Below are 14,605 nucleotides of genomic sequence, written 5' to 3' on the forward strand. Positions count from 1 at the left end.
GATGACATCATCCGAAAGCAATTGAAAACCTCCAAAACACTCTTTTATGAATTATGTAGACATTTCCCCCTCACACTATTATGTAAATGCAACAAAACTGCCTAAATTTTGAAGAGCGCGATGACATTGGGTTTTCGGTGAAATATAAATCTTCTGAACCAATTGGTGAGACTACAAAGTTATTATCATAATAAAAAGAACAGCACCAACTTATTCAAGATAAACAAATACAGCCTATTATAGTCACTAATACTACTTTCTACAGTTGAACATAAGTATCAAACTCCCATAACGTCCACTTGTTTCACATTTTACATCGTTTAGACGTGTACGAGTCGGGCGCAGCGGCTGCAGTAGCAGTGTACTGGTCTAGCTGCTTTATTGGAAGTAATGCATTGTCCACATAGACGCAATAAAGCAGGATCTGTTAGTGTATATTACTTGTACCTAGACAAACCTAGACACATTTTTAAAAGAACCACATTTAGGTGCAGAGTTAAATAATATTTTACGAATTCAATGTATTCTAAATATCTTCTAAGTATATTGTCTCAATTCTTAGTTCTTTGTGTCCAACGTTAATTAATACACCTGGAGATGCTGATACCTAACGGGTTACCGGGGCTCCATCTCGAAGATCAGGAGTAGGCACGGGGTGGTTTTTATTCAGTAAGAGTCTGACACTCCCTCTTGCCTCGCTCAAGGTGGGAAAAATAAGCAGATGATATTACCCTCTCAAAAAAAAAAAAAATTAACACAAAACTAAAACTGTACTTCAATTACTTTAACTGTGATTAAATACCTACTAAACAACGAAGGTAAGATGAGGTTTATAAAGTAATAGTATACTTATTAGAGTTTCAAAACTATAACATTACTTGTTATGTACCCAAGTAGCGTAGCACACTGATGACATCTACACGCAACGCCCAACACTAAACAGTTTTTGGATAACAGCCTGTAATATGGACGCAATAAGCAAAGCTCCTGAACCTGAAGAGAATGCTACAAAACTTGAAACTTAGCTACTTCCATAGGTTGACGACAGATGGCGCATTTTGAGTACATGTATCAGTTGCTAGGTGGCGTTTCTGGTATATTTTACTGGTGAAAAGAAGTATTTCCTTGATTCAATATAATTAAAATTTCTAAACCCCTGTTTTATCTGATCATATTGTAAATCTATTATGGTATGTATGTATTATTGTATGTTAAATAAAACAACAGCATGTAATATTCTTGATATTTATTTAATTTATACGTAAATAAATTATTAGTTTCACTGATGTAGTCAACTACACTTGTAAAGGTGGATAAAGTTCGCTTATTAGGTACAAAACTGACGTTTCACATGGCGACATCTGGTGTCAAGAGTGTGAAAGTGAAATAGAAGATGATCTAGAAAATTGTCGAGAGTAAACGTGTTGCTACGAGCCGTGATATGAGCACATTATATACTATCGCTGTATATGTATACTAATATGAGTTTTAAGCACTGAATACTTTTATGGAACATAAAGTATATTTTTGCATAATTAACGTATTACAGATAGTTGTTCTTTTATCACGGATGCATTGCAATGCATCAGTATGAAACAAAAGTCTGAAATTTGCTTCAAGGTGAAATAAGTATTAATAGACCAACAAACTCGGATTTAAGACAAGTATATAAGGATGCTATTTTTTTTTCAAATACAAATGGTTGCTAAAAGGGCTCAGATATCTAGCTTCAGATACGATAAAGTAAATAGGTCTTTAATGAAGGTTTTAAAGCATTTCAAGTACAGATCAATAGTTCTACCAGTTGCCATATTAAAACTGTCAAGTGCTAATGTCCTAACAATAAGGTAGTAATTGCGATGGCAAGTCACAGTAAACATCAACAGACTAAGCTACTGATATCGTTACGTTTATACAAACGATCCGTACTAAGGCAGTGTATAACAAACAACATTTTGTGTGACGGACAGACACACAGACCACTGACTAAATAACAACATGGTTTAGTATTCTTTGCAAAAGAGAATCAACAACATTTCTAAACGTAAGGGATTTATTTGTGTTACGTGTTTCTTTAATAACATTCTTGAATCTTATCCTCAGTCTGTGTGTCTGTGCGTCACACACGCGAAGCCGCAGTGTAGGTACTCGCTAAAAGGCAACTTGTTTACAACTTACACCGAGAGATGGCGACACTGTCGCCGTGCTCCGATGTTTACTCTATTCTTGTAAAAGTTTCACGGTTGTCGACACACCAGATATTTGTTTTACCTTAATTTTCGTGTAACTATATAGAATTAATAAAGGCAAAGGTAAATAATATTTAGGGTTCACTGGCAAACAAGCTCGAAACTATTCAAGGATCCCCAACTAATTTCGAGCTATACTAGAGCTCATAATTATGAGATCTTTAATAATATTTTTTATTAAACAGTTATATTACCTATTAGACATAATTATGAAAAAGATAATGCTTTTATCTAGGTATTAAGAGTTGCTCTCAATATGGGACTACAAAACTACCAAGCAGGTCTGACATGTCGACAACAGAGCATAACTTGACTGTAAAACATACACATTACACACCACGCGCCGTGGACCCGTGGAGTATCTACAAATAACAAGTGTGTGGTATAATCCGTGCTCGCGCTGCTGTACATCATTCGACTAGAACATACCTACACAATGTAATTAAACAATTTAAGCGCAAACTAGTTCAAACTCAACGATACTCCTGTTTCAAATACTACACGTACCGTGAATGAATTATATCTTAAGAAGACTTTAACTTTTTCTTTATCATGATAGTTATTCAGGCTCCGCATCTAGTATACATTGACAGAGGATATATTGAATATTGCAATAAAGGACTTAACGTATATCCTTTGCAAGTACATCAATCATGTGATTACGTGACAAACTAAGACAGTTAACATTAAATACATTGCCGATATTACCTTCGTGCAACTGAAACAGGCGTACCGTTGCCAAAGCCCGACTACACGCGTCCCCCCACTATAGCTATCATACAAACTATGATTATGACACGAATCTCCTAATAATTACAATCCATATACACATTATATCTTTACAAATATATTTTTTACATTTGCGTACACACCCTAAGTATGATATTTATCACAATATTCTTACAAAGAGAACTTACCAACAGTTACTAGACAACATACAATAATTTAATGACTCCCTAAACTTGACTATTTTAGATAATATTCTTCTTTCATTATCATTATATAGAAATCTTATATTTTTTCATATTTATTATGTTTTGTATAACAGTGAATAATTAGTTTTAATGCGAAGATAATCATTATTGTAACGTTTCATCGAAGTGAGTAAATAGTGATTTAGTAAGTATTATGTATTGTTATAAATATATGTGCGTTTTATTGTTCTTTCTATGGTTTTAATTCAAGTATCGATAACATTATTCAATTGATGAGTGATATTACTTTGTATATTCTAAATATTGATCAAGAATCAAACAATGGCAATCTTGAAACTATCCTTTCGCAAATCAAATTATTATGTTATATTATTACGTTCTATCTTAGTGACTATAACAGCAAACATGATATTCCCAACAAACATACATGAGTATTTATTTTCTAATTTGTTCTGGATATTCATGAATGTACAAACATTTGTAGGTAGTCAGCGCAGAACCTGACAAAAGATAATATTTCTCTTTTCTGTGGTCAGCACTATAACGTAAAGGTACTTTTTTATTTAGGTGCAATGGCTTAGTATTTGTGAGAAGTTAATAACTCTCTTCAAGTTACTCTACAAGTTACGTTTATAGAATTCCTGACTATCTAAGAATTTTTGTACACGCATCAGTTGGCTGATCACACCTTTCGCTTGTATTCATTCCAAACTTCGTTTGACTAAAAATGGAAATAAGGTGACGTGTGTTGTGACGTGACGTCACAGTGTGCGACGCGGAGCTAGACGTCGAGCTGTGCGAGGAAGTGGTGGTGTGGGTGCGGCGCGGTGTGGTTGTCGCGGCGCTCGGCGCGGTGCGCGCGGGCCAGCGCGTCCAGGTCGGCGTGGTCGCGGCGCGGCGCGGGCCGGGCCGCGCGCGACACTCGCAGCGGGACCGGCAGCAGCTCCGGCATCACGCTGTGGTGCGTCACCAGCGCAGACAGGGACGTGAACTCCTTCGTGAAGCCCTGCAATATACGCCGTCTACATCAGCACATTGCAATATCAAGAGACTGACGTCAATGTCGCAGGATGAAAATGAGTTGTTCCATATGGCTGCCTAGATAACAAGAAGATTATCTATCCAGCATTCTGCAATGACAGTTGATCTTCATGATTAACTGTGTCAAAACGTCACCTTGATTTTATATCCTTTAGGCGTGCGCAGTATGAGGTAGTGCGCGATGCCTGCGGGCGTGAAGTCCCGCGGCACGCGCACGGACAGCGCGAAGCAGCCAGCCTGCGTCGTACTGCCGCGCACCAGGAACGCGCCCACCGGCTGCGAACTCAGCACTTCCAGGGCTATCTGTAACGGCAACGGGAGACAGTTCAACCTCACTGCTGGAACATGTTACTGTATATAGTTCCCTAATCAACCGCCATTTCAAGTAAACCTAAGAAGACTGAATAATGACCTCTCGTGGTATGCCATGTTGGAACCAGGGTGCCTGGCGCAGCTCTGGCTCGGCGCGCGGCACGTTGTTGTTGGCCGGCACGCCGCCGCACGACGACGCGCCAGACGACGACGACGTCGTGCGACTACACGCCGCCGACTCACTGCAACACATGGAGGAATATATCTAAATAAATCGCAATAATTACGACTAAAATAAAAGATCAATGTCATAAGACAGATGTTACCATAGTATGAAAGTACAAATGAAAAGCACCTTCAAACGTACAAATGGATCTAAATATAGAGTGTAACTGAAAGTAATCTCCGTCAGTAAAACAAGTCCGAAGTGTCGTTAAACTTAATTTCAACAAATACGTGTTTACAATGTTCATCGAACAAAAGTTCAGCCGTCATTACTCTGCTGTTTAAGCTTAAAAGGTTTAAAATAAAATATTGCTGAGAGCATTCACAAGAATAAAAACTCGTGACCCAGTTTCCATTAAGCCGCTATCATCGCGGTAATTTAATATAGAACTTTTTTAAATCAAAAAAGTAAATAGAATGGTCCCGGCGCGCCGGAGCCCGTCCTGGGTGTACTTTAAAGCCGAGAAATAGATTTTTCAAGTCTTTTGTGCAATTCAAAAGTTCTGGACCGAGGTGTCAATTGAAAATTTATGTCGGACTATTAATTTAAATACCGTTTTATATTTAAGTCGGAACGTAAAACTTGGGCTTCATTCAAACTTTATTCACACGAACATAAGATTTGCTCGTAAAGTGACGTACACGCTTGTTGAATATACGTTACGTGTAGGAGCAGCGAGGTGCAATAGAGAACATAACGGGAATTAACATTGACTAACTAAAGAAAGATTGAAAATCACGTCGCAAAACAGGAGAGATCGATTGAAATAAAAGAACCTACAGAAGAATAATAAAGAAAAATAATGAGTGAAGTACCTATTTTTGATATTGTTGCACCTCCTGAAGTCGACGTCCAGGTCGTGCGCCATCAGCTCGGTGCGGCGCGGCGCGGCCGGCACGGCGGGGGGCTCGCGGTTGCTCTCCCGCGTGCGAGCCTCCGCCTCCGACGCTTCGTTGATGTACCCACCGTTCATGCATAGTGGCAGATTTGTGGGCCTGCAACATTTGGATATGAAGAATACGTGTAAGACCCCAATATTAATAAGTGAAAATAATGAATGAGTGGTAACATCCAGTTGTAAAACATACGTGGTAGGCGTGTCTGCGACGAGTGGCGTGGAGTCATCGTCGGAGGGCTGCAGCAGCGCCCCGCTGAGCCCCATGGCCAGGCGCTTCATGAGCGGCGGGCGCTCGCCCAGCCGCCGGTAGCAGTTCAGCTCCGTCGGGGAGTTGGACTCCTCCGAGCTGCTCGGGCTCGGCTCGTTCACTAGCTTCGATACTCCCATTATGTTGCATTTCGCTGGGGACCTGCAAATTTTATATAGTGGCCATTTAGATGTAAACTTCAATGACTTCGTCACCCAATATGTCTAAGGCTCATGCATAACAAAGTCAAGTTTCACAGTGTTTGCTAGTTACAGTTACTATAGGTTCTAAATAACTATAGTAGACGCTAGCTATTGTTAGTTCCACACACCACCTAGCTATTATGAGGTAAACAAAATGATCCAATTGCGAGATTGCAGCAACGTTAACAGAGCATGCATCATGTACGTGCATTTCATATATTTTCACACACTCTTTAGCCCAACCTGTACTGCACCAGCTCGTAAAATATTTTACTGCAATACCAATTTAGAATTCAGGTCGAATGTGCCTGGACTCCGAATTCAGTCATAAATATTTCAAATTGATAAGTTTTTAGGAAAAATAATAAAAAATAGTCCAAACATATAGCTCAAAGTTTATGAACCATATTGATACTATATGGGTTTGTATTATTTATAGTTTGTCTATTTTGTTTTGTTTGTTATAAACCTTTGTGTATTTTGTCCATGTATTACTAATTTTCATGAATATCCTTAATATTTTTAAGAGCATAGATAAAGTTTAAAGAAGCCACGCGTGGTACCTGTCGCTACAGAAGTGGTGCGTGAGGCCGGGCAGCGTGTCTGGCGCGCGGACTCCCATGCCGCAGTCGCTCCCGCTTAGCTCCTTACTCTGCAACCAACAGAATACAAAGCGTAAAGATTAATAAACTCAAAGATACACATATTACGTGAGTATACCGATCCCAAGTTTCTAAAGGTCGACACGACGACAACGTCACGCCTTTTATCCCCGAAGGGGTAGGCAGAGGTGCACATTACAGCAATGTAATGCCGCTATACAATGTACACCCACTTTTCACCATTTGTGTTATAAGTCCCATGTAATTGGTGGTAAGCCTATTGCCATACACTGGTTTCTAAAGGTAAGGAAAGAAATACATTCTCCAACATCAAGTTCTCATTATTGTTCAACTTAAGAAAAGTTAAGTTAAGCTAAAGTGGTGCCACTTAGAGGAATTAACGATCAATTAGTACGTCTAGAGAGAACCACATCTAACTTATTGCGGCTGTATGATAACTTACTACAAGTTTAGTAGTGCATTGTCGAAGCTATTTGTCACACAGGTGGCGTTTACAACGATAGCAATAATTTATATGGCACCACTTGTATAGTTTAAACGTTCTAATCCAGTTTTGCCAATATTGTGAATTATAATCTATTTATTATAAGGTAGCGTGCAATCATTTACTTCGGAATGCCAATTCTAGAGCAATCTAGTAAATTGTGTGTTATTATTAAAGGTTTAGATACTATCTTATAATGCTGGCAGCCTCGAAAGGCCGTGTCTTGAAGGACGCCCAGTTGTCCAATGATAACAACTTGGTACAATGCTCTATGGGAATTCGAATCTTGAAACTTGATTAAAATACGAGTAACTACTCTATTGAGCCACATTCCACGTGAAGTATGTTTGATATTTTATGAAATAATATTTAAGCAGGCACAAATAGTTTAGCTTCATTATTATATTTTACCGTTGCCCATTATTGCATAATACTCCTGCCACCGTACTCAGAATCATTTAATGACCTAGTCCATAGCATTTTTTCTCGGAATAAATTCGCCGCTAAGAAATAGTTTAAGTAATTATTAAATGTCTCTGAGTCGCACTCAGAGACATTTAATAATTTTGGTTTTTGTAGATACGATGATATAAATTTAAGTCAACATTATTTTCTAAACTGAATTATGAGATTTTTTAACAACATAATATGTAGCCTTAATATTATTCAACCAAAATGAGAAAACATTTAGGAATGTTAAATCAATCCCCAATGTTTTCACTAGTACAGTTAGAAGACTATCTACAAAAATAACCGCAGCCATAGCTCATGACTCAATGACTGTTGGAAGTAATGGCTCACAGTGGTCGGTTATCAGGCCCCCATTACATCATAGTGCTCCATTACCGGCATGTAATTACTCTGAATGCGTTCCGAGCTTTTATTCAATAACTAGTACCTACAGTGAGTACCAACGCGCCGATAACGAAAGACTAAGGACTCACCATTAACCTCCACATTAATCAATAAAACAATAGAGCCACTCTCCTAAGGTAAATCCTATCTATAATCATTTATATGGTTTTAAAAGTTACTTCAAATCTTTATTTACCTTCCTTACAAAGATTAAAGCGAACATGAACAGTGATTTTGATTTTAACTGCACTTAACTTTTGAAACACTGCACTTAACACTAACACCTCTTTGTACGACAAATAGAATTATTTAACGATGTGTCTTATGGCCAAAATGAATAACCGATGTCAATTCAAAATCTTTGAATGTTTTTTTTTTTTTGTTAAAATTCAACATACATCCAGAGATTTTGCATAAAAATCGGTAATTAATTTCAGCCGTTACACTGAGTAGCACAATAAGCGTGCACCGGTGATTAGCAATAGCTCACATGTGCAGTAGTGGTTCAGTAGTAAACAGGTAAACAGTGGACATTCCTGAGATATGTGCCTCGCCGGGAATGTTAATAGCGTGATGTTTGTTCGTGACGCCACGCATCCTGCCGCCGCCGCCGCCACAAATAGCCACAATATTTTCAATCCAATATCCGTTAATGCTCACATGTCAAGCTAAACGTCTCCAAACTGTAAATTGTGTTTATTAGACGGTATTTGTTTATTTGTTCGAACTACTTTGTATCTAGTATTTATGTCAAAGTACCCCACTACTACACATAGGTATTTAGATAATTCATTAATTCGTGAAGGTATTTGTTAATAAGATACAGATCTGTTTCACTCGATGTGAATACTATTTACAAATATTTTTTAGCAAATAACTGATGTGAACTGCAATTTAGTGATCAAACAATTAAGTGTAAAATGGCATTAAATCACAATTGATTCAATTAGCCGCCGACTGTACTGCGAGCTCAACAAGTTGACATTATTGTACTAGATTAATTAATTTATAATATCTTTACTACTGTTACTGTTGTATCTTCCTTTGTCTTAGGTTCTGAAAACCATCTAAAAACTAAAGTTTTTTGAAATAAATTGGCTTATGAACTTAGGCCGAAGAAAGTACCAAGAAATATTAATGAATACAGTGGGAACCTTGCTCATAATATGTGACCTAACAATTGTAGGTATAGCCAGTAGATAGATACACACATGTCTAGACGGAACGGTACTAAAGTTGGTTAATTCTACAAGGATTTGTTCCGAAGCGCAGGTTGAACATAATAGTTTAATGTAGAGGGTTTATAGAGCTCGCTGTAACTCGGAGCCTCCTTCCGAGAGTCATTAAATGAGGAGAGGTCAACAGCTTCCAAGATTTATGCTAATACAAAATACGAGCCCTTGTTACTGGTCCTGTACTTATTTCATTTGTAGCTAAAGACAAGATTTAGGCCAAAATCTTTAACTTATTTTTAAAACATGTTATCTATTGGCTTGTTGTCGTTACAAAAAGACACAACCATTATTTAGTCTCTAATTAAGAGAGTGACGGGAACGATTTAAACAAACAATGCTCCAGGGAATACAGGAGAAGTCACACTGACCCAGTTTGAACGACAGAGTACAAACACTAGCGGCTGGGCAGCACGGCAGGCCACCCAACTAGAACAGACCAACACCGGCCCGCAGGGACACACACACACACACACATACACACACATCGTGTACAGTGTACAGTACACCAACCACACACAGGTCACAGATCAGGTAAACCACGAATGTTGGTAAAGAGGATGGAAAGCTAACTTAGTAATATCAGAGCAACCTTTACCAAGTTGTACGTCGCATTTATTTCTACCTACGCCGTCTACGATATTGCTACATTAATTCATGACGTGAACTAAACTTTGCTAACCATTTTCGGGCGTATGCTAGACAGCCGTCTGCATCAGGAAGTGGACGAAGAGGTCATCATCATCACTACATTTACATCACGTACTTATGTAAAGGTTTAAAAAATATTACAATTCTGACTTGAAGTTTTACATCCTACAGCCGTGTTCTTATTCAGGTCATTCAGGATCCTCTCCGTACTGACCACATCTCGGCAATATCTTACATTCGCCAACTCATTGCTTATTCACAACATGCTCGAGTAGCTCCCACTTTACATATCAATTTCTTTCCGATATCTTCAGGAAATACAAAACTAACAAACACTTCGTTATCTCGTTAGAGTAAATTGAGAAACTAATCCTTATTATAGCGTGGGAAGATTCTATTTTCAATAAACGAGAAGAATGTTAATCGAACAAGACAAACGAATAGAGGCAGAGCTTGGTTTAAAGTTTAATACTATGTATGTGTGTGTGTGTGTGAGTGGTGATAGTACACGTGTGTATGAAATATTCAGCCGATAGTAGCGAAGTATGGCGGCGGCGCGCGGCGTGCACTTCGGCAAATGTTCTCACGTAAAAGTTTAGTGGAGGATGTGAGCAACACGTCGTGTGGACGCGGTTTATGAGCGAATCAAATAGGAATGCAGGCGCCACGTGCCGCCGCCTCGCGGAGGCGGATCCGACACGTTTAGTACGGTGAAAATATTGGCTTTAAACGCTTGGATTATACAACTTTCAGTTAATGCCACAGAAAAAGGACTTCGGGATGAGAACTAAAAACAAAATATACAAGACACGTATTTTTATGTATTCATAAAATTCGTTGTCAGTTTTCACCATACGTGTCATTTTTCATTACCGTATCTAACTTAACTGAGAGGAAGAAACCACTTATATCACTTTAATAATAATTTCCTAATTTATATTAATGTACTCCACGAACTACAATCTGTATGAAGCAGCACAGCCCTCACGACGGCGCCCCTCAGAACAAACTATAATTACAAATAAGCCGTACGAGTATATTTACCGGGACACCAATAAACGGGACGTATGACGATCACATTACAAGCCCCGCACCGCCGCGCCCTCTGCCGAGCGATGTGTGGAACCTCAATAACATTAGATCAGCCCTCGCTTATTATTTCATTAGCGGTTTGCGGGGGAATACAAATTATGATTGCTTCGCCAGCTGTTGAATGTTTTCGTATCACGTCGACTGGCCCAGAGCTACAGTTTTGATTATTATTAGTGACAGGTCCATTAATCATCAAGTCTGTCGCCAGAGATTTCACCGTGGGATACTGTTTCTAAGCTCACTTTAGAATATCTATCGCAAACATCATTTAAAATCAAAATGTATTCTGTATTGTATAAATTTCCATCAAAAGATTATTAGTGGTAGCATTTTGCAAGGTCACCCCCAGCTTTCTAAGTTAGGTCTTTCAGCATTGTTTGTTTCGCGCAACCTACCCAATGTCACTTTATATGGATTTGAAGAAATTGTATCTGGCAATAAGGCCTGTGATAGACGATAGTGGCGAGTGCCGTGCAGTCACGCGAAGCTTGCGTAATGTTGAGACAATAATAACTCGCTGTGGCTCGTCTGCAGCGAGCCTGCGAAGGTTAATTGCAATATTTGTCACGCCAATGTTGGCCCCGTTGTTACAATGCCGAGCCACATTTTGGTTCAAATGTCTACCTACTTATTTAAAGGAATGACTATTTATAAACCTCATTTTCGAACAGTATGTTTTGTGTAAGCTTCGTTTTAACTATTTACTTGTACTACAAGTATTTAGAATTTCCTTCTTCTTCTAAGATTAATGTTGCATCACTGATTACATTAAAACCAGCTTGTTCCTGCAATTACTCTAAAGGGCTATAAAACAGAGCAAGTGTCCTAAATGTGGACAAGCCCTAACAGGCAGTTGCTGAGTTTTAGCATTTTTACGATCAGCGCACAATTAACGACTGTTCGGAGCAATTATTTCTTTATCTTTATAATGCCTGTTTTATCGTCCGTACGCGACTTAATTTATTTCACTTGCCCCAATATTTTAAGTGTTTTATTACGGGGTAATTAATTTCTAGATTCCCCTAACGTTAGCCTTTTATTCTACCACCCCTAGTTGGAATGTAATTTAGTTTCCAACATTAAATCATAAAGAGCTGGAAGTAATAGTTTTGGTCCGAACGTGAATAATGCGAGAGTTATCGTGTTGGTGGCGGAACATTTTCAATTCAAATTTTGCTCCATATTTAATGCTGGAGGTAATGTATTCGCACATTATTGCTAAAGTTAGATTAACTCCATGTGTGTGGACTCGGAGCTGTCTCCGCACTATCCGCAGGGAGCTGGCAGACTAAGACGTATTGAAATGATCTGCTTACTAAACTTTTGTTTGAGAAGGGCATGCTAGTGCCTGGCTCTTGAAATTTTGGTTCAGTGTTTCTGTTAATATGTATATTTCCTTTAAATAGGTATTTTTTATATTTTTCTATTGATAGACCGAAGTTACATAAAGTAAATCATAAAACGGTACTTTTGAGTATAGTGAAGGCTGAATGTTTGTGTCGCTTGCTACAATTAGCGGCGGTGCGGGCGATGTGTATCTGCGCGTATATTTATTAGTCGCGTGAGTAGCCGCAGTTGTGCGCCGCGTCCCGAGTCTTGCGACTAGCGGCTGTGCGCATAATGTGCGCTCGATTTTTTCACTAATTATTGGACACAAACACGCCATTGTACGCTTTTATTAAATTAGAGCCGAGCCTTATCTGTGACCAGCCGTTTTGTAATGCTTAACCTTAAAAGTGCGTATCTTAATTGTGGGCATGTCCGGTTATAATAGTTGTGGGGCAATAAATTATTGTCACTGCCTTGTTCTACTAATGTACGTTGTAGGTACATAGCACGACATCCTAAGTTCAATGTTCTGGCCATACAATGGGATTTCCCAATTGGGATTTTTCTCAAAGTAAGTGTTGTATGTTTACGTAAGTATACATAGCTGTTACAAAACTTTTATGCGTACCTACTCAGTGGGTAACATGGTATATGTAAGTTTGTACGTTTTCCCACAAAAGCAGAGGAGGCCTGGTGTTTCTGGAACAGTCTAGACGAGACAATTTTATTATTTATTCATTATAATAATTTGTTCCAGAAAATAGGAGTAATTAATAAATGGATATTATTATAATTTTTGCAAACGACTGGTTTTATTTTGTTAACAACGTTATTCTAATTAACATTTCATAGAAAAAAACGTTTGATAGCCACTGAGACAATTACTTGGAACTTTATATTTTAATACTACAATTAATAAATCAAGTTTATTATATCAAAGCTATGATTCCATGAAATTCATGTTTTTTTCATTAGACCATCATAATTAATTTTAGATTTCGAAAATGTGTACTGCGGCTGTTCAGAGAAACTATCCAGTATAGATTCCTATGAAGTTGTTATTAGCAACATACTCCCTAATTTTTCTAACTACATTACTTTATATTTCACATACTCATTCATAACCTACACCACTTATATAACAGGGGAGTAATCTTAGCAAGTGAACCGTATACCTAGCGCAGTCGTGTGTCAACCATCCAGCCAGGCCACATACTGCTACATTGCCAGGCAGCCAGGCTACACTGCCAGGCCACAGCCAGACACACGCTTTCTATCATCGTGTTAACGGACGATGAATCCCATTTGACTGTCGTCCCTCAGGGCGGCGCGTGAGGTGCGGCACCAGTGACAGCGAGGATTGTCACTGATTAAAATATTTGAGTATCCTCATGAAACAAAACTAACTTTTTAAACATAATAAAATAATGTTACTGAACTCAAAATAAAGCGTGAAGAATTGTTTGATTGAATACACCAATATCTGGTGGACATAGCTGATAGAATTTAAAATGCAGGTAAAAGCAAGCAATTATCTGTCGTTTCTAATAAATAAACGATAAAATTCTTAATGAACATTAAATAAGCATCAACAGATTATCCGGACGGTTGTAATCCACCGAAATACTAGTAGATGGCTATCGTAAATATTAAATTGGAATCATAAACGTTCGCCATAAATCATGGAGTGGAGAATTAATGAATAGAGACATTAACATTCTTTATTAATTTCCCACATTACACATACATACTAATATCCAGTGGAACTGCCTCATACATCACACGGCAGTAACTCCGGCTCCACTCTCTTATATGGAATTAACATATAAGCTGATTGAATATACAGACCTACTGCTGGTTTAATAGATTTGCATCTTTATCGTTTTGTAATAAAGTCGAAAATAAAATGTTTCTTCTTCGCTTAGTCCCACGCCTTACTTGTACTAATTTCGAACACACTTAGCTCTCGTTACTAGAAATAGTAGGATTAAGATGTACCTAATAATTTTGACCTAATTACTTTATACCGATAAGCTGTCTGATGGATTAAAGTCCACTTTAGGTACTCTACAGACTGTTCATTGTATCATTCCTTTATTCAACTTGAATTGTGTGGTGTTTGTGTATCAGGGTAAGGAGCTATGATTAGCTTCGGAATCCCGTCTTGAGTTCACTGATGTGTGATGTTTAGTACCAGGAGATCATGTATCAGCAGGATATAGAATCGC

The 14,605-nt window shown here is 38.3% G+C and overlaps 1 protein-coding gene across 2 annotated transcripts in view; it reads right to left on the reverse strand.

Moving 5' to 3' along the window:
* Positions 1-1,231: 1,231 nt before the first annotated feature.
* The window catches only part of LOC118268517 (EGFR adapter protein), a 108,485-nt gene continuing 95,111 nt past the window's right edge, over positions 1,232-14,605 (reverse strand). Inside the window, exons 6-11 of one of the 2 annotated variants that reach the window (XM_035583049.2) lie at positions 6,675-6,763; positions 5,852-6,070; positions 5,579-5,758; positions 4,638-4,779; positions 4,361-4,528; positions 1,232-4,190 (exon numbers count right to left, since the gene is read on the reverse strand). In XM_035583049.2, the coding sequence (XP_035438942.2) occupies positions 3,966-4,190; positions 4,361-4,528; positions 4,638-4,779; positions 5,579-5,758; positions 5,852-6,070; positions 6,675-6,763 (1,023 nt within the window). In that variant the 3' untranslated portion in view covers positions 1,232-3,965. The remainder of the gene's footprint in view (positions 4,191-4,360; positions 4,529-4,637; positions 4,780-5,578; positions 5,759-5,851; positions 6,071-6,674; positions 6,764-14,605) is intronic. The other variant, XM_035583048.2, reaches the window with a different exon arrangement.

Source organism: Spodoptera frugiperda, chromosome 29 (assembly GCF_023101765.2).
Source record: "Spodoptera frugiperda isolate SF20-4 chromosome 29, AGI-APGP_CSIRO_Sfru_2.0, whole genome shotgun sequence".
Taxonomy (NCBI): domain Eukaryota; kingdom Metazoa; phylum Arthropoda; class Insecta; order Lepidoptera; family Noctuidae; genus Spodoptera; species Spodoptera frugiperda.